The sequence below is a fragment of the Cladophialophora immunda genome, assembly GCF_000835495.1.
Source record: "Cladophialophora immunda strain CBS 83496 unplaced genomic scaffold supercont1.4, whole genome shotgun sequence".
In the NCBI taxonomy this organism is placed as follows: Eukaryota; Fungi; Ascomycota; class Eurotiomycetes; order Chaetothyriales; family Herpotrichiellaceae; genus Cladophialophora; species Cladophialophora immunda.
The window spans coordinates 5,530,319-5,551,164 of record NW_015622544.1 but is presented as its reverse complement, the minus strand read 5'-3'; the positions used below and the strand labels follow the sequence as shown (position 1 = coordinate 5,551,164).

Genomic DNA, 20,846 nt, shown 5'->3' with positions numbered 1-20,846 from the left:
CTGAAGAAGGTCGAAGCAATGACGTTTGGCTTGGGCCGGCCGAACCAGGCAAGAACAACTGGAGATGGTCACCAGCCGCCAGGCTCGCCGCCCTGGTCGTATCTGATCTGTTGGATACATGTGGATCAAGGAATACACTCCGTCTCTCGGTAAAATCCATCTGGCTCGTCTGGGGACGATCTGAAGCATAACTTGCTGGGGAATTCTCTCTTGGCTGTCGTCCATCCACGATTTCCATCCAAGAGTCGAGCACCTTACGGGTCGGCAGATCTACTGACTGCGAGACCAGGCCACCATTGGTAGGTCCGTCATTCGAATCGTCCAGTTCGATCGTCGAGCCCGGCTCATCCGTCGAATTGCTGTCGTTTTCGGTCACGATATTTTGGTTTGCGGTTGGACGTGGCTCGGGTGGTCCAGATTTCCTGGCTGTGCGAGCATGATGCGTCTGGCGGTAGACATTGCCCTGAAGGCGAGGAACTGGCCACCTAGATTTTGACTCGGTCAATCTCCACTGGACGAACTACAAGATCCCAGATAGGGCTCACCGGCGTCTCCTGTCGTGGCTGTAGGTGCAAACGATGTTATAAAGCTTGCAGTTGGAGCAAGTCTGCGGCTGGTTGTCGCACTGAGAGAGCGGTCAGTGGAGGTATCCAGTCTGCGTCGTGATGCAGGGTGAAATACCCTGACTTTTCGCTTGCGACAGTGGTCGCAAGCCATGCTTGGGTTCGAGTAAGCAAGTTAGAGGAATGACACATTCTTCCGCCGGTTGTATGTAGGTGCAGTTCAGACGTTGCTCGACATTGGCGCGCGCAGACATCGACCCCGCCAAGGTCACCAATAACCCCGGTTCAAGGTGCATGTTGCATGCTTTTCCGACCTCGGCGGTAAGGCTCAGAGGGTCAATTGAAATGACGCTGAATCTACTATCTATGGATTGACATCAGGCCCAGTATGTACATCGGTTCAGCACGTTAAGGGCACGAAAAGGTTCGAACAAGCCCCATTTCGAAAGGAAATCTAGCGGTGATATGGACATTCTTTTTGCCATACAATACAATGCCATTACATAGTCCCCTGAGAGACTCCAATCCGCTGAAGCTTCTATCGCAACTCCTCTCTGGTGCACCGAGAAGGGACGAGCACTTGTGAGGAGTGGTCCGAGTCCCATTCCGCTGATGATACATTAACGCCGACTACACCTGTGGCGGGAGTGGTTTACCCGATGTCAAAGGGTGTATAAAGATTGTTGCTGAAATTGTCGTCAAAATTTTCGAACGAAAAGTCGGAATAGTGCGGCAGCATCAATGACTTGTCGAGGGCTTCGAGGAGATAGGACGACGGGGGCGGTTCCATAGTATCGCTAATGTCATCTCGCAGCTCAATGCCTGACAACTGTACCGCAGGCACAGGGCTGTCGTCAGGGATCCCTAGGAAATCATAGCTCTCCGCTGGTACTAAGTTAGGGACAGATGGTAAGTTCATTGATGAGTCGATCTGACGTGCCCTATGGTCGGTTTGTCCAAGAGCAGTGCCGTCGTCTTCAGTCATCCCGGCAGAGCTCCGATGAGTGGCTAGGGATAGTCCCTGTGGTCCAGCGCCGTCCCGAGTGAAATCCGTCAAATACACTGTTCCGGTGCAAGCAGGAGCTGAGGCCAGATGAGGACTGGATGTCGTAGTTTGAAGCTGCTGTGGCCCATTGAGCAAAACATCGTCAAGTCTTAGTCCTGCATCGTTGAGACTCTCTCCAAAACGGTGCATCAGGAGCCGTGCACATTCATATTTTGCCACCATCCCTGCGAAGACCCTCAGGTACGTCCCTAGAGACTGAAGCGCAATAGGTTCTTTGGACGAGCTCTTGGAGTGAATGATAGCAAGATGCACGACGGTCGCGGGCATCAGCGCCGAGCAACTGTCAGGAACACAAACATCAGCTTGAGACTGTACGCCATAGTTAGCGGGATGGCAGGCAGACTTACGAGGCGGCGGGAAGGTGATCGATCAAGTCGTCGCGGATGACAATCGCCGCCAATTTGGTGAGTTCGTCAACGGCAGCACGAACCATGTTGGCCGCAATAGATGTAGTCATGGTCTCGCAGTATAGTCGCCCGATGCCGTTGCCGGTCTCCTTGAGGAGCTGCGGAAAGTGCAAGTGGCAAACCACAGAATAGTAGAACATGTTCACCAACACGACGTGGACCTTCACCCTGGCCTCCAATCTATCAAAATGATGTTCCCCATGGTCTTCCTGGCCGACCGAGCTGTAGGAGCACTCGGGAGGGAGATCAGCTAGCCACGATTGCAAACGCTGCCCGAAGAGTTTCGTGACAAAAGACGTCCTCATAGCATGATCGACGCTGCAACACGGTGCTGCGCTTGTGTCCACAGAGCTCGTCTTGCTGGGGCCGGAGACGAAGGCCTGTATGCCGTTGATGATAAGACACAGCTTGGCCATCTGTACAAAGGTCACGGCCAATGTTCGCTCGGCGACGTAAGAGCGCTCGCATGATCCTGTCATGCTTTCACCCTGGTACACTCCGACCGGAATCTCGTCAAAGTCGTCGAGAGTCACCATGGTCGTCGTGCGTTCATCAAACTTCATTCGAGGCGCGCATCTCAGGCCAAGAGCCAGGCAAGCGTCCCTGATGAAGCAGCTCCACCACAGTCTCCTCTGGAGTTTCCGGGACTGACGCTGGGTGATTACACCAGTAGAAGTCGGCTCTTGAAGATTGGTGGACTGCAACGTGTTGACCGCCAGCCCATTCCAATGCCATGTGTCTTTCTGGGTTGCGGGTATGCCCACCCAGTAAGTCATGAGAACCAAAGCCTGCTGCACGCTGAAGAGATCACTCTCGCAGTCCAAGTCATAGAGCGATTTGGCCCGCATATAAAACGTGTCTCGGGCGGCAGTACGCGAGGCGAACTCCATTCTCTTGATGCATGCCGTGTCAACATACTTTCAGAACAACATCAGCGTTTACTCGTTGGACACGATTGAAGACGGCACGACGCAAAGCACTTACCGAGGTCGCTGCTCCCAGAACCGCGTTCAGTGTGAGCAGACTGATACGATCGCGATCTCTGGCTTGCGTGACTCCCTCAGAGGGATTGGCATGTAAGTGGCAGACGTCCCGCAGATTCTTGATGTCCAGAAAGGGGTTGAATGGATGCACAAAATGGGCGTAGCAATCGACAAGCGCCAGCAGATCCTTGGCCGAGGGCAGCCAGAATGCACCTTTCGAAGAGAGATAAGAGACTTCATCATGGCCAATTCGAGAAGAAAGCGGTCGAATAAAGCTGGGGAGCTGGATCGTTGCAGAGCGTCTGCGTGGCCGTCTCGACGCAGCCGTATCTTCGTGATGTCCGTCTGTCGCTGCTTTGGCTGCTGATTCGGGCAGGTCAGAACACACACTGGATATTTCTCCCAGTGTGACTTACAAGGTGAAGCACTGCTGACATCTCGCGTCGCTGTTGACCCACCACTTTCATTGAGAGGCTGGAGCTCTGTTGAGGGACGATCCGTCATCGATGACAAAGTCGAGCCAGGTGCAGCGTGCTCCTGAGTCACCACCTCAACTGCAATGGTCCTAACGCAGGAAACTATGAGTATTGGCGCCCGCTATATCAAATGTTCTTGACAAGAAAGTCGGTCGATCACTGTGGACGCACTTTCGACGTTTCTGCAGCTCACCTGGGGCCTGGAGCTTAGCTGGCCGCTTCTTGTTGCCCAAAGCATTGGCTCTGGCGTTAGAAGCCCTGTTGGGTTGTTTGTTATTCGCTTCGGGAGGTATGGTGACTATGTTGGTGTGTTCAGGGTTTCGCTCAATGACGTTTCGGTGCAACAAGGCGTCATGCCACACTGGTTCTAGCTCTCTCGGAAAAGGAACTGTATGATATGATGTACTAGCCATTCCGACATTAGCGGATACCTGTTTGGGTACGAGGCAAAGGCAGCAAGGCGTTCCTTATTGTCCAGGCGACGTCGTTTTCCGCACCGCCACAGAGACACGCAGAGACGGCAGAAGTCACTTCGATTTGCACCCAAGAGGTATTCCCATGTAATTAGATATTAGCAGGACGCCAAACAAGAACTAGTCTCAAGTTTTCCCCCGCACTTTGATGGGCCTCGGGTGATGCGGGTTTTCGGCCAGTCATTGACTGTGTTTCATTCGTTGCGAAGGTCGTTGCATGGTCAAGTCCTCCTATCAGGTAGAAGAGGGCTGGCCTTGTGAGCTATTTGCACACAGGAACGGAATTCAATGATCCGTCCTCGCAACCAATAGTACTGCTTGTGATTCGTAAAACAAGCGCTCATTTCGGCAGGATGGAACCTACATAGGCCTTGAAATCCCGGGCCAGACCAGGATCCAGAAGTATGGACAATACAAATAGTCTACAGACTTGACGAATGTTCCAGGCCATCTCATTGCTGAAAACTATTAAAGAGTCTTCAAGAACTTTCGTGATGATGAATGGGTACGGTTGAACAAGATGAAGAGGACCACGTTATTTCGACATAAGGCAAGCATAAAGGCGAGCGTAATGGGAATATTGTGACCGACGGCGATGCGTACAGAGCTGAGAATTGACCGGTCCTCAAAGGCCAATTTTGATCAACCTGCGAAATAAAGACCTGCGCTGGGGGCTTCTCTCGTAAAGGATGGAACTCTTCTCGATCCGAATCTTCACCGAGAAAAGTTTCATGTCAAGCGCTGAGTGTTCGACTGCTTGTATAGAGCTGAACTGAGGCTGAAGACTGGTGCAATTGAGACTACGGATACGCAGAGATGCCTCCGTTTACATGTGGCCTAGAATGTAGCGAATTGGCATCCTCCCATTGCATATGTGAAATAACTAGTAAACATCTCAGTCAGCAACCGTTGTCGACGCATCCGACGAGTCTATGGCCCCTTTCTTCGTAGCTGTTCTTCGAGCTTCTTGCAACGAAGTCTCTGCTGCTTGAGCGAGTAGCCCAGCGTCGGTGGCATTGATGATATAGTCGAAGCCCAGCGACAATCTTTTCTGCAGCGACGCGGTTGAACTGGCGAGAATTCCAACTGGCTTTTCCGTCGCCTTGTCGGCCTCTACGATCTGGCGTAGACAACCCAACAAAGAAGGCTCGTCACCATCCCCACCAGATAGCCCTAAAGACAATCTCAGATCGAACAGTCCAACAAAAGCTCCACTGACACCTTCGCATGCGAGTATAGCCTTTGCACTCTTTACTCCCTCGGCAGATTCGAGCATCACCACCACTGCCACATCTAGCGCCTTCGACTCGATGCAGTACCCCTGAGTCTTTTCAACATTGTGACCGGCAAACGGCGCATGTATTAGACCAATGCTACGCTGTCCCAGAGGCGGATAGCGAGCCCCTTTGCATGATTTGTCGTGCATCCGCCTCGGTGTTGACCATGGGCACAACGATGCCGTCTGCTCCACTATCCAACCCCCATTTAACTCACTCGACTCCGTGTGATGGTGTGCGTACGAGCGTACTACAATTTCCATTAGACGCCGCTGCAACAGCATGCACAACGTGCGTGGCTTCGTGTGCGGACACGGGCGTATGCTCCGTGTCAGTAATGACACAATCAAAGCCAGAGTTTCCAATGAGCGCAACTGCAAGGTCGGAGAACATGCTGATGAACAGCCCCGTACATGGTGTTCTCTGGGAGATTACTGATGTGAATGAGGGCATGCTGTCGACCGGATCTCAACGCCAGAGACTCTCAGGAGGTGGGCTGAGGATGAGGTCACCAAGACTTCTACCCAGAGTGGAGCACCTGATGAATGCAGAGATTCCTGGGAGCATCAACAATCAACGCAGCTCCTCTTGTTGACTTGGAATAGGACTATACCAGCTGTATTTCTGGTGCATGGCTCGCTGTGCTCGGCCGCGACAGCGTTTGCACCGATTGGGGACAATGCCGAGGGGCTGGTTTCTCCGCGGGGAAATAGAGAGGCTAGGGGATGCACTGCTTCCATGGAATTCCCAGTTTCGTCGACATCGAATAGATTCTTCTTCAACCTTTGTATAGGGAGGATGTTGGCTATGGTCAAAGGAAAGAAAACTTCGTTTTAGCCTGCAAGCACGTCTTCTTTCGCAGGTCCCGTGTTCTTGCCTTGAGCAAGGTATCGTGAAGCTGAACTCCAGCGTCAAGATGGCTGCTGACGGCTCTACCTTACGCCTTACACCCTTGCGCGAAACATTTGTCGCTCAGGTCGAGGGTATCGACTGGACAGCGCCAATCTCTGACGCGATCATTGCGGAAATACAAAAGGCCATCGATAAATATGGTGTTTTGGTTTTTCGCAAAGCAAACATCGACAATGAGGCGCAGGTAGCTTTCACCAGCAGGTTCGGAGAGCTTGATTACATGCCCACCGTCCACATCAAAGGGCGCTTTCCTCAAACGCCGCAGATTTTTGACCTATCCAATATGGACGAGCAGGGGAACATCATTATGTCGACAAATCGATTCTTGTCCATGTCCATGAAGGGAAACCAGCTGTGGCACGCCGATATGCAATATCATCCACACCGTGATAAGTACTCCATACTACGGGGAGTCGAGATCCCCCCACCTGGCGTAGGTGGTGAGACCGAGTTCGCCGACTCTCGTTCAGCCTATGAAGCTTTAAGTCTGGAATGGAAGGAGCGCGTGGAGAATATGGTGATCAACTGTTCCCTGGTCCACAATCGACGGACCGGAGCCCCCGATTTATACAAGGACGTCGACCCGATGAAATGGTCAATCTCTCGCTGGAAGGCTGTCTATCCTCACGAGGGAAGTGGGCGTAAGAACCTTTACGTGACGAGCTACGGTTATAAGATCGACGACACCTCGGTCAAAGAGAGTCAAACAATCATCAGTGAGCTGATCGCTCACGGCACACAGCCACAATTCGTCTACAAACTATCTTGGGAGAACCCGGGTGACATGGTCATGTGGGACAACACTGCAGTTTGGCATCGTGCACTCGACGACTCAAAGTTCCAACATAAATTTAAGAGAGACATGCGGCGGACAAATACCCTGGATGATGGACCCCATGGTTGGGGAGAAAACGACCCGAAGAACAACTGGAGAGTGCAAGTACCAAAAGATCCATATGCACATGAGAAAATCGTGCCGAAGACCACGCCGGCGGTCCTTCCTACGGCCGTGGAAGCACAAGTCTAGGATGCTGATAGCCCGGATTCTCATTCTAGGTTGCGTGCGCGGAGGACCAGAACAACATGACCTCCCAGGGCAAATTTAAATGTATCTTTGTTCCGATTTATGATGATTCTACTCAATGCTTCGACAACTCTCACAACCCATGTCGGGGTAGGCGTGCCACCTGAGCATTGCAATTGTAGCGTATGAGTATACGGTCGCGCGAAACTACCCGCTTAAGACCACGATATCCAGACTTACGAGGGTGTCGTATGCAGAGGTGGCATGGAAGACATTGGTTCATATCGCGTAGATCAATAACACAGGTGTATCCACAGCACAAGCTCACCAAGCACATAGGACCGACTTCAAGGCATATGTACCGAGTACCTCGTAGATACTATTTTTAATTGGCTGCGGTGGATCCGTGGTGGATCAGCACTGGAGATCGGGAGCCAATCACATGCGGCTCGGCAAAGCGGGGCCATTCCCGCGGAACAGTTCGGTGTTGTCGCTTTGTCGCTTGAACCATCTGATGGACATGTCAACAAAGATGCGGGGAGCCTCGGTTCCTCTTTTAACTTTGCATATATCGCCTCTTGATGTTCTGCCAATCCCGAGTTTCGAATTAGTGGACTCAACTCCAGGTACAACCTGAGCTGTTTGTCCCGTCCTCAAAGCACCGATCCAACATGATTAGCGGCGAGGAAGTATTGAAACACAACACGAGGGAGTCCTGCTGGGTCATTGTTCATGGCCAGGTATACGATGTCACCAACTTCCTAGGAGACCATCCTGGAGGCGCCGCAGTCGTCCTTCGACATGCTGGTAAAGTACGAACAGAGAGCTTGGTTCGACCTTGGATATTAGTTCCATGGCTGATTGCATTATGTTCCTCTAGGATGTCTCGGAGATCTTTGATCCTGTCCACCCCAAAGGCATACTTGGAGAGACTCTTACTGCGGGTAAGGCTGGCTATTGCGACGCTGATATCACCACATGAGGCCAAAGACTGAGACGAACTTTGCCAGAACAAATCTTAGGGCCGGTAGATCCTGCGAGCAGCATAACCAAAGCCTCACCCCCTCAGGCAAACGCCGAGAATGCGACCCCAGAGAACAAGCCACTCCATCTTTCGCTCTGCATGAACCTCGACGACGTCGAGATGAGTGCGTGCAGAGTCATGTCTCGGCGAGCGGTAACATTCATCACGTCAGGTGCTGACAGTCTCGCTTCGGTGCGGCAGAATCGGAAGGACTGGTCAAAAGTTATATTCAGGCCGAGGGTACTCCGGAACGTGACACGAGCCGACATGACGCGCGACATACTGGGCAAGAAAAGTAATCTGCCATTTTTCATCGCGCCAATGGGTATGGCCAAGCTTGCGCACGACGAGGGAGAATTGGCCCTTGTCCGTGGTGCCGTGGACAAGAATATTCCATATTGCGTGAGTGGGTATTCGTCTATTCGCCATGACGAGCTTACGGCTTGTCAAAAGGAGGCGGGAAAAGGTGGTTTTTTGTTTTATCAACTATATGTGGCGAGGTCGGGTGCGGAGGCCACCCGACGGCTGATTAGGAACGCGCGAGACTTGGGCTACGAAGCACTCTTCATCACGGTCGACGCTCCCGTCATCGGCAAACGAGAAGAGGACGAGCGATACAAGGCTGAGCTCGACTATGCTGCCGGAGATTCAGAACTGGTCGAGCGAACCGCCCAGCCCACTGCGGATGAAGGACCGCCGGTATTGCGAGGGGTGCACTCCTACACCCTTTCCTGGGACGACCTCGCTTACATTCGAGACGAGTGGGGAGCGTCATCAGGACCTGTCGTCATCAAAGGCATTCAAACGGCCGAGGACGCGAAGATGGCGGCTGACATGGGCTTTGACGGCATCTACTTAAGCAACCATGGCGGTCGCCAGCTGGACTACGCTCCAAGCTCAATCAGAACCCTGCTTGAAATCAGAAGATTCTGTCCCGAGATCCTGTCCAAAGTGCAAATATTCCTGGACGGCGGCATTCGTCGTGGTACCGACATCGTCAAAGCATTGTGCCTTGGGGCCACGGCCGTGGGTATCGGTCGACCATTCAATTATGGAATCGCCCTCGCCGGTGTTGCAGGTTGCAACAAGGTCACACAGCGTAAGACTTTTCCTCGACATCTACATTTTGATTTTGAGTTTCTGACATGCTACAGTGCTGAGCGATGAGATCGAGACCACTATGAGGCTTCTTGGGGTGACAGATCTGGGACAGCTTGGTCCAGATATGGTAAACTGCAGGGCATTGGAAGAGCGGCTTCCACTATTACTGCAGTCCTTCCACGCAGCACCAAGAGCAAGGTTATAGAATGAACCCTCACAATTCGGGGATGTCGCAATGCAGCCATTTACTTCCAAGAATAAGCATTCTCAGGAGACTGAAACCTGTGAAAGTTTACATATTCTGTTCGTCTATTACTGATCATCTCCTATCGCTGCCCAGCCACGAATGAATATACATTGTCAAGATCTCCACAGGAACAAGACTTGTAGAGCTCTAATCTTGTGCCCGAGAACTGTTGGGTGCTTCTGCTCAAATTTTTTTGTTGTCACGGTCAATTCCAGTGCCTGCAAGCTCGGTTGTTCAGCATGCCTCACCGGCAAGATAACGAAATGCGGGCACCCGTGCATGAAGTTCTTGAACAACCGTCACCTGTCAGAGGCTCCGAACATGAAGCTTTCGCAAACTCTGCGAAAGCAGACATTTCAGTGTAAAGTTTACCACTGTGCCTTTTCTTTTCCGAGGTGCTGCATTGGCTGCCTCGTGGATTCAAACACCGGCGTAACTCTCCCCAACATGTCGGCTCATACAAGCTGATGAATGGCGAGGGTTGTTCTAAACCGGAAGTGGAGTTCAGTATTCCGACTGTCGCAAGCCCCAAGCGGTATACATCTCCTCGCCCTTCCACTCCGAACCGGAGATCGAAGTCAGACCCCGCGGGTGCGGACCATGTTTGTGGAACACTAGTCTCCAGCATTAGATGGCGCTTCGGGGATGCGTGACCTTGTGGCAGCTGGAGGGGAGTCGGCCTCGGTGATAGCTGGCCACGTTCAACGATCCACGGAAGTATGTCTTGCACACCGACCCAGGATATACCAATCTATTGCCATCGCTGTTCCACGATCCCATCGACTGTCTGGGACAATTACTGCAGACATACCTTCGTCCTCAGCCCAACATGCCTCATGCAACCGGGATCGAGGTCACCCAGATCGGGCCGACCTTTGCTGCTGAACTACAAGGTATCGATTTCAGCCAGCCAATCTCCGACGAGACATTGGAAGAACTGAAACAAATCATTGGAAAATACGGCGTGGTCAGTGTCCGCAAGTTCGGGCCCAAGTCTGACGACGACTTGATTGCATTTGGCGCGCGCTTTGGAGAACTCGACTCGATCCGGCCGCACAAGCGGGCGGGGAGGAAGATGCGGATCCCGCAAGAGGAGATTTTCGACATCAGCAATCTGGACGACCAGGGACAGATCGTGACGGCGTCCGACGAGGAGCGAACGGCCACGGCCTATGGCAACGCACTGTGGCATGCAGACGGGACGTTCAACCCGCGCCGGACACATCTCTCGATGCTCCGTGCCGTGACCCTTCCTCCCGAAGGCACGGGCGGCCACACGGAATTCCTGGACGCGGCACAAGCGTACGACGACCTCTCCGAGGAGATGAAGGAAAAGATCAAGGACTTGGTGGTCTGCCACTCCCTGTTCCACAATCGAAAGACGGCCAACCCGGATTCGCCGCTGTTCCAGAACATCGTGCCCCAGGATCACCCCATGGGCAAGCACAAGGTCGTCCAGCGCCACGACGTCACCGGCCGGCCGGTTCTCTTCATCAACTCGTACGCGCACCACGTCGACGGAATGCCGCTCGAAGAAGGACAGGCCCTGATCCGGGAGTTGTTTGACCACATGAAGCAGGAGAAGTACATGTACACGCATCACTGGAAGAGCCCGGGGGACTTTGTCATCTGGGACAACACCGGGGTTCTCCACCGGGCGACCATCGGCAACTACCAGCATCACCACGTCAGAGACCTGCGAAGGGTCTCGACGTTGGACAGTGGCCCGGCTGCGTATGGAATGAATGATCCCAACACGTTTTGGCAGCAGGGTCTACCATAGGCCTGGATGTGGGATTATGTGGGTGGTAGTGATTCGAGCTTGCGATGGGACCCTTTTTGATGTAGCCGTGGTGGCAGCCCGTTTGCATGAATATTGATTCTGTATAAAATCCGCTTCCGCTCCACAGTGCATAGTTGGGGAATGGATCGGGGCCGCAACTTCAAGCGCAAGTTCGTACAACCGCAAGTTCGCTTAGTGCTTGGCAGAAACGAACGCCAGCCAAATTTGCAGGCGCTCGTTTTCGATAGTCACACAAACGAATATTGAGCAATTCTTGCAATCTGACCTCGCTGCCGCCTAACCTCGCCGTCGCCTGTTTTGTATAGCCAACCTTGGTGTTGAGTTCCACCTGTTCTGTCCAATGCCTAGCCAATCCTCGCCCTGGCGTGCTAGGCCAGGCTGTCCTGACCACCTCCGCCAGGCACTTGAGAAGGCTGTAAATGCTCTACCAGTCGAATGGCTAGCCGATCCTGTCAACAATGAGCCCTTTGAAACGATCGACGATTGCCTCAGGCGCCTCGTTGGATACTCGCTATCCCAGGGCTTCGACATTGTCAAAGGCTCAGGTGGAACAAAACAGTTCCCTGGTAGCACTTTCCAATGTATCTACCACGGCAAAGAGACGCGCAACTACCGTGGCCTTGAGGACAAAGTTGAGAGGGACGAGAACGGCGTAATTATCTCAGACCGCAAACGCGAACTGACTCATATTCGTGGTACTGACTGTAGATGGTCCTGCCGTGTTTCCTGGAAGTCAATTGGTAAACGGAACAGTAGAATTAAGGCCTTTATCCTTACTGTCAAGTCTCTGCAGCATACAGGCCACCCATTGAGCGATAATCCTTTGATATTCCATCGTCATAGAGAGGGGCTTGCGGAGTTCCAGGCGGCTATCGCACAGGCGCGATTACACCGAATCAACACCATCCCATTCTCTGCTAGTCGCAGGATCCTAGGATCGGACGAATTCGGTGTTATTCTGACGTCGAAGGAGTACTATAACTCAGTCAGATATAAGCCTGCCTCAAAGGATAACGATCGGACTATCAATGGGCTAGTCCTTGCCTTGCAGACCGAGGGCTTTGTATACGAAACGCGGCTCGAGGAGATGGTTAACGACACTGGTAGCATTGTCAGTAGGAAGTGCCTACAGATCTGGTTCTCACACCCTGACCTTCTTAAGGCGACCTCTCGATTTGTTGCAGGATCTGTCTGCATTATCGGTGCAACCTTCAATACAAATAGGCAGAGAATGCCTATGATTGTAGCAGTTGGTGTACTAAACACAGGCAAGACCTTTCCTGTGGCGTTCTCATTCTGTCCGTCTGAGAACCACGCGTCCTATTCCTTCTTCTGGGAGAGTCTCAAGGTGCACTTACCAGGTCTTGTTCCACCTGCGGTTATCATCTCAGACCAGGCTAGAGCGATTCTTTCATCGATAACTGAGTCCTTTCCGTCCGCGAGACATTAGATCTATAGCTGGCACGCCGTCGAGGCAATGAAGGTTAAGTTTCGTAAAATGGGCCACAAGACTGATCAGATCAGTAGGCATGAAAAGGCTACGGAAACGCTTACCGATCTCGCCTGGACTTATATCAATGCAGGCACTCAAGAGGCACTTAAGGCTAGACGGAACGACCTGAAATCGCAACTGCTAGAACCCGAATATCTCGATGAATGGCGTGATAAGGAAGACCGTGTTGTGGCAGTGTATACATCGAACCTACCAAACCTCGGCCATCGATCTAGCCAGCGATCTGAGTCCTACCATAACGTGGTCACACAGATAACAAACGGCCAATTGAACCTTGAGACAGCGATTAAACGCCTCTGCCAAACAGTCAAGGGGTCCTTAAGGACGTCGCAGAATCCAGAGATCGCTCACTTGCAAGTTATCCAAGAGGTGCCCACGGCCCTACCTTTCAATATCTGCGATTTGCAGTCAGCGACTACGCCCTTGAAAAGGTCGCAATTGAGTGGTCTTACCTCTGTGAAATCATGGCCTCAGGGAACGCCAACTTAGGCGAATGTCACTGTTCGTTACTCAGGCAGTTCCTCCTACCCTGTAGGCACTACCTAAGACGCGCCTGGGAGACTGGCGAGCCAATTCCTCGGACTCTCCTACATCCACGGTGGTGGCTAGAAGGGCCGCAAATCACCTCCACAGACTGGATTCCTACCTACCCTGAGATCGAGATTCAACCACGGCAAGACATCACAGAATCGATGATAAATAGGCGGATAATTGAGCAGATTCGAGAGAGCCTTGAGAGCACTAAAAGAGAGCGGTTTGATAGGCAACGAGACCGTCTACAGGAACAGATGGAACGAGAGTTAATCCGCCTAGGTGAACAACGCCGCGATCTACAGAACCTACCTATCGGCGCGCCCGATCCTGTGCCTAAGCGGACCTGGGTAAAGAGACGTGAACATGGCAAGTCTACAGAGAGGGCCTTGATCGCTAGCGAGATCGGCGAGCGCCAGGAGCGCAGGCAACACCAGGTAGAGAGGCAGGAACAGCGCTATCAAGAGGCACTCGATCGACGTTCTGAGAGGCCTCAAGAGGCGTTTATGCACACCTTTCGATTTACGCCTAGTGGTGTCCAGAACGTCGTTCAGGCACCGCAGAGACATCGACCACCTCCGATTACTATAGAAAACGCTAGGGAGGAAGAGGTGGAAGATGTGCCAGAGACCCCTCCGCCATCGTCCTTGACTGAGCCAACACGCCTAGTGCCTCAGACGCCAGAGAGGCCGCGGCCGCGCCGCAGTCCTTCGCCTGAGGACTCTCCTGAACTAGTCCGCGAGCGACTACCTCTGTCGACCGCGCCTCCTGGCATTGGCAGTGGTAGTGGTAGGCTTAAACGAGTGCGCAAACGGACTACTAGGCTAGTTGAGGCTAGGCAACAAGGCTTCCTGCCTAACTCGCAGGACGACTGAGATAAACACCAAGGTTGGCTATACAAACAGGCGGCGACGAGGTCAGGCGGCGGCGAGGTCTAGGAGGAGGGATACGGAGGATGGCAAGAGGAAATAGACGCTAGCTAAATTAGGTGTAGTTCGTTTCTGCCAAGCACTAAGCGAACTTGCGGTTGTACGAACTTGCGCTTGAACTTGCGGCCCCGATCCATTCCCATAGTTGGCATTTTGAGCCAAGCGTCAAGGGTCGAAGGAGAGTATCCCAATGCTAAACCTAACAAGATTAGACTTAGACATCTTGACCTCTGCTCGTAGTAATAGTTTACTTGGCTGGAGACAGCATCTGTGTCCTGATAGGCTATTAAGAGCTGTGGCTACGTCCAAATCGAGTCGAAGTCAGAGAGTCGACTTTCGAGTACGCTGCCCTTCTCCCCTGAGATTCCACCAAGCCATCTCATCCCTGGGGGTCTTGACTTCGCCAGGGAGTTTGACAGAACAAGGCGAATTCAGCCGGAAGCCGCCTTTTCAGTATGGCTATATTCATAGCTTTTGCTGATAACACCGCCCTGCTCCAAGTTCTTGTCGAAAGCGTCTCCAGTGTTCTCCAAGTTGCCCGTGGCTGCCACGTCGATCTCATCCAGGTGGACGGCCACGCGACCGCCGAACAATTCTTCAAGTTCCTCGAGCGGAACATTTGCGGTCTAGGAGCAGGTCCATCAGCCACAGATCAGCATGGTGAGGGTTTTCACACGTTACCTCAGGAAGGAAGAAGTAAATCAGGAGACCCTGAATGGCACTGAGACAGACGAACAAGATGTAGTATCTCCCTACGTAAAGATCAGTACCATCATTTCGCACCACAGGGACTCGGGGACTCTTATTACAGCCGATGTTGACAAAGGCGGTGGGTGCAGCTTCCGTCCACACGACATTCAGGACGAAGAAGCCAGCGATTGCAATTGAGCCGCCTTTGGTTCGCAAATGAGTGGGGAACAATTCGCCAACCAAAACCCAGACTTGGGGGTCGATAAAGGCGCCGTAACTGGAGGGAAATTTAGCAAAACATCAAAGTCGTGCGAGATAGGGCGAGGCCGCCTTACAAGAGCTCGAAGAAAAAATTGAAAAAGACACTTCCGACGGCGTAGCCACGACCACCTGTTTGGGTGAACTTGGCGGTCAAAGCGGTGAAGAGGATGAGACAAATGACGGCGCCGGCATATCCAATCACTAGCAGAACATTGTTCGTCAGGTGTGAGGGCCAAATGGAGAGATCTTTGACCAACCTAGGCCACGTCGACGACGGAGGTAATCGGCGAAGATGGCACCCAGAAAGTTCCACAGCGTTGCCAATGTGAGCCAGACTGCGTTGAGAAGCAGTGAGACCGAGGTCGAGTTGCCCAAAGAGGTATAAATAATGACCGAGTAGTCTAGATATATCGTCTCAGCATATCATTCCGCAAAATCAATAACGACGATCGTGAAAACGCACTCGAGATGACCAAGACACCTGTGTTCATGGCCCCGGCAACGACCAATATCGCAAACAAGAGTTGCTTGCGGTGGACCTTGTCCGTGAGAAGGACCATGTATTCAGAACGCCCTTTCAAGGCCGCTTCATCGATGGCAATTTGAGCCACAATCTCGTGCGCCTCCTTGCGTGCGTACTCATTTGTCTCGTCCCCCGGTGCCTGGTGGAGGCGGGTCAAGACGGTCAACGCCTCCGCTTTTCGCCCCTTGACCGTCAGCCAGCGGGGGCTCTCGGGCATCCAGAAGGTCAATCCCAGTACGACCAGTCCGAAGATCAAGGGGACGGCTAGAGGGAAACGGAAGCCGAACGTGGTCGCCGTCGACGCAAAAGAGGTACTATATCCGATCTAGAGAGGGCACTTCTGTTTTAGCCTATGTCATAAAAAAGACTGTTTTCGAGGAAAATGTTTTTACCCAAGCTCCCAGGCAGAAGCCGAAGTTCTGTCCGAATGCGTGCATCCCAGCCATGGCACCACGAGATAGAGGTGGTGCGATTTCCGACAAGTAGACCGGGCCGATGCACAGAGAGTTGCCGCTGGCGAAGCCGATCAAGCAGCGGTGGACGAGGTACATGGCTTGGTTCATGGCGCCGGCTCCGATCGCACTACCGGCGATGTGCCAGAAAAGAGCAAACCGGAAGGCGTTGATTCGGCCAAAATGGTTCATGAAGGGTCCAATGGCGATGGATCCAAGGAATCCGAATGCGTAGTACGCTCCGGTGACGGCCGATGTTATGGTGACGGTGTGACCGTAGCCTGGCTGCGTCGCTGACATGGCAAGGCCCATCTGCTCATACCAAGATACCTGACCCAGTGTGTAGGCTACTGAGCCGGTTTGGTAGCCGAGAAGGATGGAGGCAACAGTCGATGCCACGACGACCTAAGCCCTCATCTTAGCAACAACTTCTCGCTGCGAAATTTCCAGAGTCTACCAACCAGGATGTTATATAGGGTGACATGTCTTTTACCCATGATTGCTGTCAAGGAAAGGACAGCCTCAAATATCGAGAAGAGGAGATCGTAATGGATGGACAGGACGAAAACAGGGAGTGTTGACAATATCTTTGTTGACGGCGCTCCACGACGCTCATATGTGGGAGACGTGGTATATGTCGGTGCTCAATGCTTCGACATGTCTCCGCGTTCTGCCCACATTATGCTAATCACCCCCCGCAATTCGCCATTGAAGCACGAGGCATGAAATGTCAGGGGTTAGCCGAGCGTCGAGGTACCTCCGCGGCAATATCGAGCGTGCAGGCATCCTCAAGCTTTTGCATCCCCGAGAGACTTTGCCGAGAAAAAGACCAATCAAAGATCACACGAGAAACTGGATTCCGCCAGATTCGGAAATCGAAATCCAAGATGGACGTCGCTGCAATGGGCGATGGCACACCGAATAATTGCTCCGTACAGCAGACCCGGTTGAGCGTGGTCTAGCCCGGCAAGATCACTCTCTCTGGCAGAGAATATAATATGATGTTGCTTGAAGGAGACCAGCATACTAAGGTATCAATCAGAAGTAAGAGAGTCTAGCACAGCTAGCCTGAGCCCAAAAAACCCCACCTTGGAAGGCCTCTAATATCGTAGACACGTAGTCTCTTTCTATGTGGGGGATCTATTGTAGCCCGTCCTGAACTGGTACAGACATTTTCATAGACTATTTCGTGCAATATCTATAGACATTCATTCGAGTTTCTCTATCTTTCCTAGAACGTGCCGTTGCATTAGTGTACACTGTGGAATGGGAATATAAACTACGATACCGAGCCAGTGGAAGTGCTAGCGTGTTACCTCGATATTTGCTGGCGTCATCAACATACGATGTGTATTTATCGGACATGACGGTTTGCAAATGCTGGGGTTGAGTAAGACGCAATGACGCATCACCACGTAGACGAACGGATTGAAAGTTGCTAGATGACATTCTCAAATAAGTGAAGGGAGATATGGCGGAGGAAAAGGGCAATCTTTACATGAAAGGAAGAGGCCTCGCCGCAATTGACTACGTCAACTCGTCCTGCTCGACTTCAGTTTCGCGGCCCTACGCGTCCTTGTCTTTAGTAATGTCAAATGCCCAATGGACCCGCGCTATACTGAGCAGTAGCGTGCCAGAAGATTCCGCTAGCAGTGGCACAAATCGGGGTGACTTCGTGTATCCTGGACTACGACAACCGGAGATTGGGCATGGTGGAGCTCTGCTCATCCGACCGGATAATTTCGTCGCATGGCGCGCAAAAAAAAAGGACAGTCCAAGTCGAAAGAAAAGGAACTCGAGGATGCTGTCTTCGCGATGCTGGGCTGCTCCGTGAAACGGTGAGCAGGGACACAGTACCACTTTAAGAGAATGGTACTGGATTCTAGCTTCCTGAATGTGGCCTTGTCAATCCATTGCAGTACTGTACTTGAAGGTCTAGCTCAGCGATTAGGCATCTATTTCGCACGCCTTTCCAGTGTGCCACCGCGAGGTAAACACAACCCAAGACATACCAGAATTGGTGTATTCACGCTATTTTGAGACCGTCTCGCTGCATGGTTATTTGCGTAGAAGCCTCTTATTTATACGCTGTAATTCATGCTGCACCGGAACCACCGAATCCGTCTCTGAACGCCCGTCGCCGCAACGAGTAACGACTTTTGATATGGGATCTTGGTGCGCTTGAGGTGGCGATCTTGTTTCCCGATTGCCGTCGAGCTGAACAACTCAACGTTCTTGCGTGAGCAGCTTGTATATCTTAGGAAAAGTTCAAGCGCTGATCACACGGTCTGGCGTGAAAACGTCTGCACTGTATACTGGGAGGAGAAACGCTGGTGTTGAGTGGTGTTCGTGTTGTTTTGCGGTTTAAAACCAATCACTTCTCTTTCTCTCAATTTCCGGACAACATCTGTCACGAAGCATGGCGCAGGTCAAGTGGTGATGTGCACGTAAAGGCGTTCACCTGCGGTATCTGGAACGTTTCAATCATAGATTCGATCGAGGCGTATGTTCCCAGGCCGGCAGTCGCAAGGGCACCCCCGGCGATCACGACGTGCCACACATTGACGTACCAGGCTCCCGAGAAGAATCCTCGAATCCATCTCTTAGGGCCGTCGTCGCAACGAGTAACGACTCCAGTGCGCGGATCGAATCCATCGTCGCGATGCATCGCGTTCTTTCTGATGGAGTACCCCAGGGCGATGATTGGGGGGAATGTGTAGCAAAACTGAAGGATGCACACGGCAGCAACCACCGACACGAATCCAAAATAGTCGGGAATCGACGCGGCCACGACGAACGCAGTCGACCACCAGAGAGGGACCAAGACGGCCCAAATGAGTTTCCCTACTCTAGTCGTAAGTGGCGGCGCCCCCAGTAGATCCGTCAGGACGTTGTTGTAGAACACCTTGATGCCGATGTTGCTGTACAGACCTGCGGAGATCAAGCCACTGATTCCCACCAGGATGTCTCCCACGACCTGCCAGCCGTAGATAGACACACCTTGGTACGCAACCTGATAGGTATATTGGCCTTGGAAGTGATAGACATAACAACCATAGGTGAGATAAACCACCCAGATGAAAAACTGTGCAGCACACAAAGATTTGATAAAGTCATACGGTCGTCGCATCTCTGCCATTATTTCCACAAACATTTGCGCGCCCCCAAAGGCGAAGACGCTCTGCATCAGGCCATTGATGGATCCCACCAGGCTGTTCGGATTTGGAAGACCACCGTAATGCCTGATAGAGGGATAATGCCCCTGTTTGTCGGGTGCAATTGTGTCCGGTAGCGTTGCCGAGCCTGATGAGCCTAACACACTGATTGCGAAGTTAGGGGGACTGTGTGCCATAACCCCCATGGTCATAAAAATAGTCAAGAGGTTGAGACAGACGGCCAACGCTGAGATCATGCCGTAATTGCGAAGGGTCCTAATTTGACTGACACCAAAACCGACGGCCGTAAAGATAACACAGCAAACAGCATAACATATTCTGAAACGTGCTGCCTGTGAGATGCCCTGACCATTTTGAATAATGACTTGTCCTGTGATGGCAATAAACTGGACCACCTGGAGTATGTTGACGATGTGCCGAGCAAAGGACCCAAACAGGCGAAGGACGATGTCCCCGTAATTGAGCAATGGATACTCAGTCGAGTCCAACCCAAGATACACTTTCCAGAGGAGAAAACCGGAGTAGCTGGCGACCAGAGCAAAGGCCGTGAAAAGCGCCAGACCGGGACCCCATCCCAGCGTCCCAATGGCAAAAGGGACTCCGAAAGGGCCCAGGATGTCTGTGGTAATGAGATAGAACCCAGCACCCCAGCTTGCTGTCCTCAACGCACGCGAAGCATTTGCCCATTCATCGGCAGTGATGGCGGCACGCGGCGACGCGTGACCCTCGGCTGGAAACGAGGCATTATTATTTTCATCTCTCGCGCCATCGGATTTGATCTCCCTGCCGAAAAGGACCCCGCTCAGTCTGCCACCGCTCTCTTGCTTGCCGTGATCAGCATCTTCTCGAGCGCGGGTGCGCAAGGCGTAGTAGTGATATTCTTCGAAAGTCACACTTGAATCGTGAAGTCGGCGCTTGGTGTTGGGACCAAGGCCGGTAGGGCGCTGCAACTCGTCATCGTGAGCAGGAGGTTCTTTTCGGTCAGGAGAGGACATTTTCGCAGCCGAGCCCCGGAAGAGCAATCAACAAGAGTACCATGCTGGGCTGATGCCCTTGATATCTGTACCGCGCGCCAGTCTGGGAGAGATATTAAGCACCCGTGGATTAGGAAAAGGGCCAGACCGCCTCTCGCGGCTCGGGATTGGCCAGACCAAGTCCATTTGGAGAGATAATACTGGCTGCACGATGACAAATCCTGCTTTGACTGGGTTCGGGGTACGTCCGGGAGGCCTCTCTAAGAGTAAGTCGACGCGTCGCACTTGTATCTACACCTCGGGGGGTCTTGAGAAATTATAAACGGAGATAGCCATCCTCGACTGTTTCAAGGGCCCTGCCCTGACAAGATCAGGAGACCCGGATAAATAATGTTGCCATTCCTCGTCGAGCAGCATAAGAAGAATGAGGACCATGCTCA

At 52.4% G+C, this 20,846-nt stretch overlaps 3 protein-coding genes across 3 annotated transcripts; 1 reads left to right on the top strand and 2 right to left on the bottom strand.

Annotated features, from left to right (window-relative positions):
* Nucleotides 1–4,863: 4,863 nt before the first annotated feature.
* Nucleotides 4,864–5,698, bottom strand: PV07_08234 (uncharacterized protein; the record flags this gene model as incomplete). Its single annotated transcript, XM_016395378.1, has 2 exons — nucleotides 4,864–5,438; nucleotides 5,500–5,698. 2 exons carry the CDS (start codon nucleotides 5,696–5,698, stop codon nucleotides 4,864–4,866), a joined length of 774 nt encoding a protein of 257 aa, XP_016248797.1.
* Nucleotides 5,699–12,834: 7,136 nt separating this feature from the next.
* PV07_08233 (uncharacterized protein) lies at nucleotides 12,835–14,276 on the top strand (the record flags this gene model as incomplete). The annotated part of the gene is made up of 2 exons (XM_016395377.1): nucleotides 12,835–13,277; nucleotides 13,406–14,276. 2 exons carry the CDS (start codon nucleotides 12,835–12,837, stop codon nucleotides 14,274–14,276), a joined length of 1,314 nt encoding a protein of 437 aa, XP_016248796.1.
* A 3,857-nt stretch (nucleotides 14,277–18,133) lies between these two features.
* Nucleotides 18,134–20,702, bottom strand: PV07_08232 (uncharacterized protein). Its single transcript, XM_016395376.1, has one exon. The coding sequence runs from the start codon at nucleotides 20,425–20,427 to the stop codon at nucleotides 18,667–18,669; it is 1,761 nt and encodes a 586-aa protein (XP_016248795.1). The 5' UTR covers nucleotides 20,428–20,702; the 3' UTR covers nucleotides 18,134–18,666.
* Nucleotides 20,703–20,846: the final 144 nt, after the last annotated feature.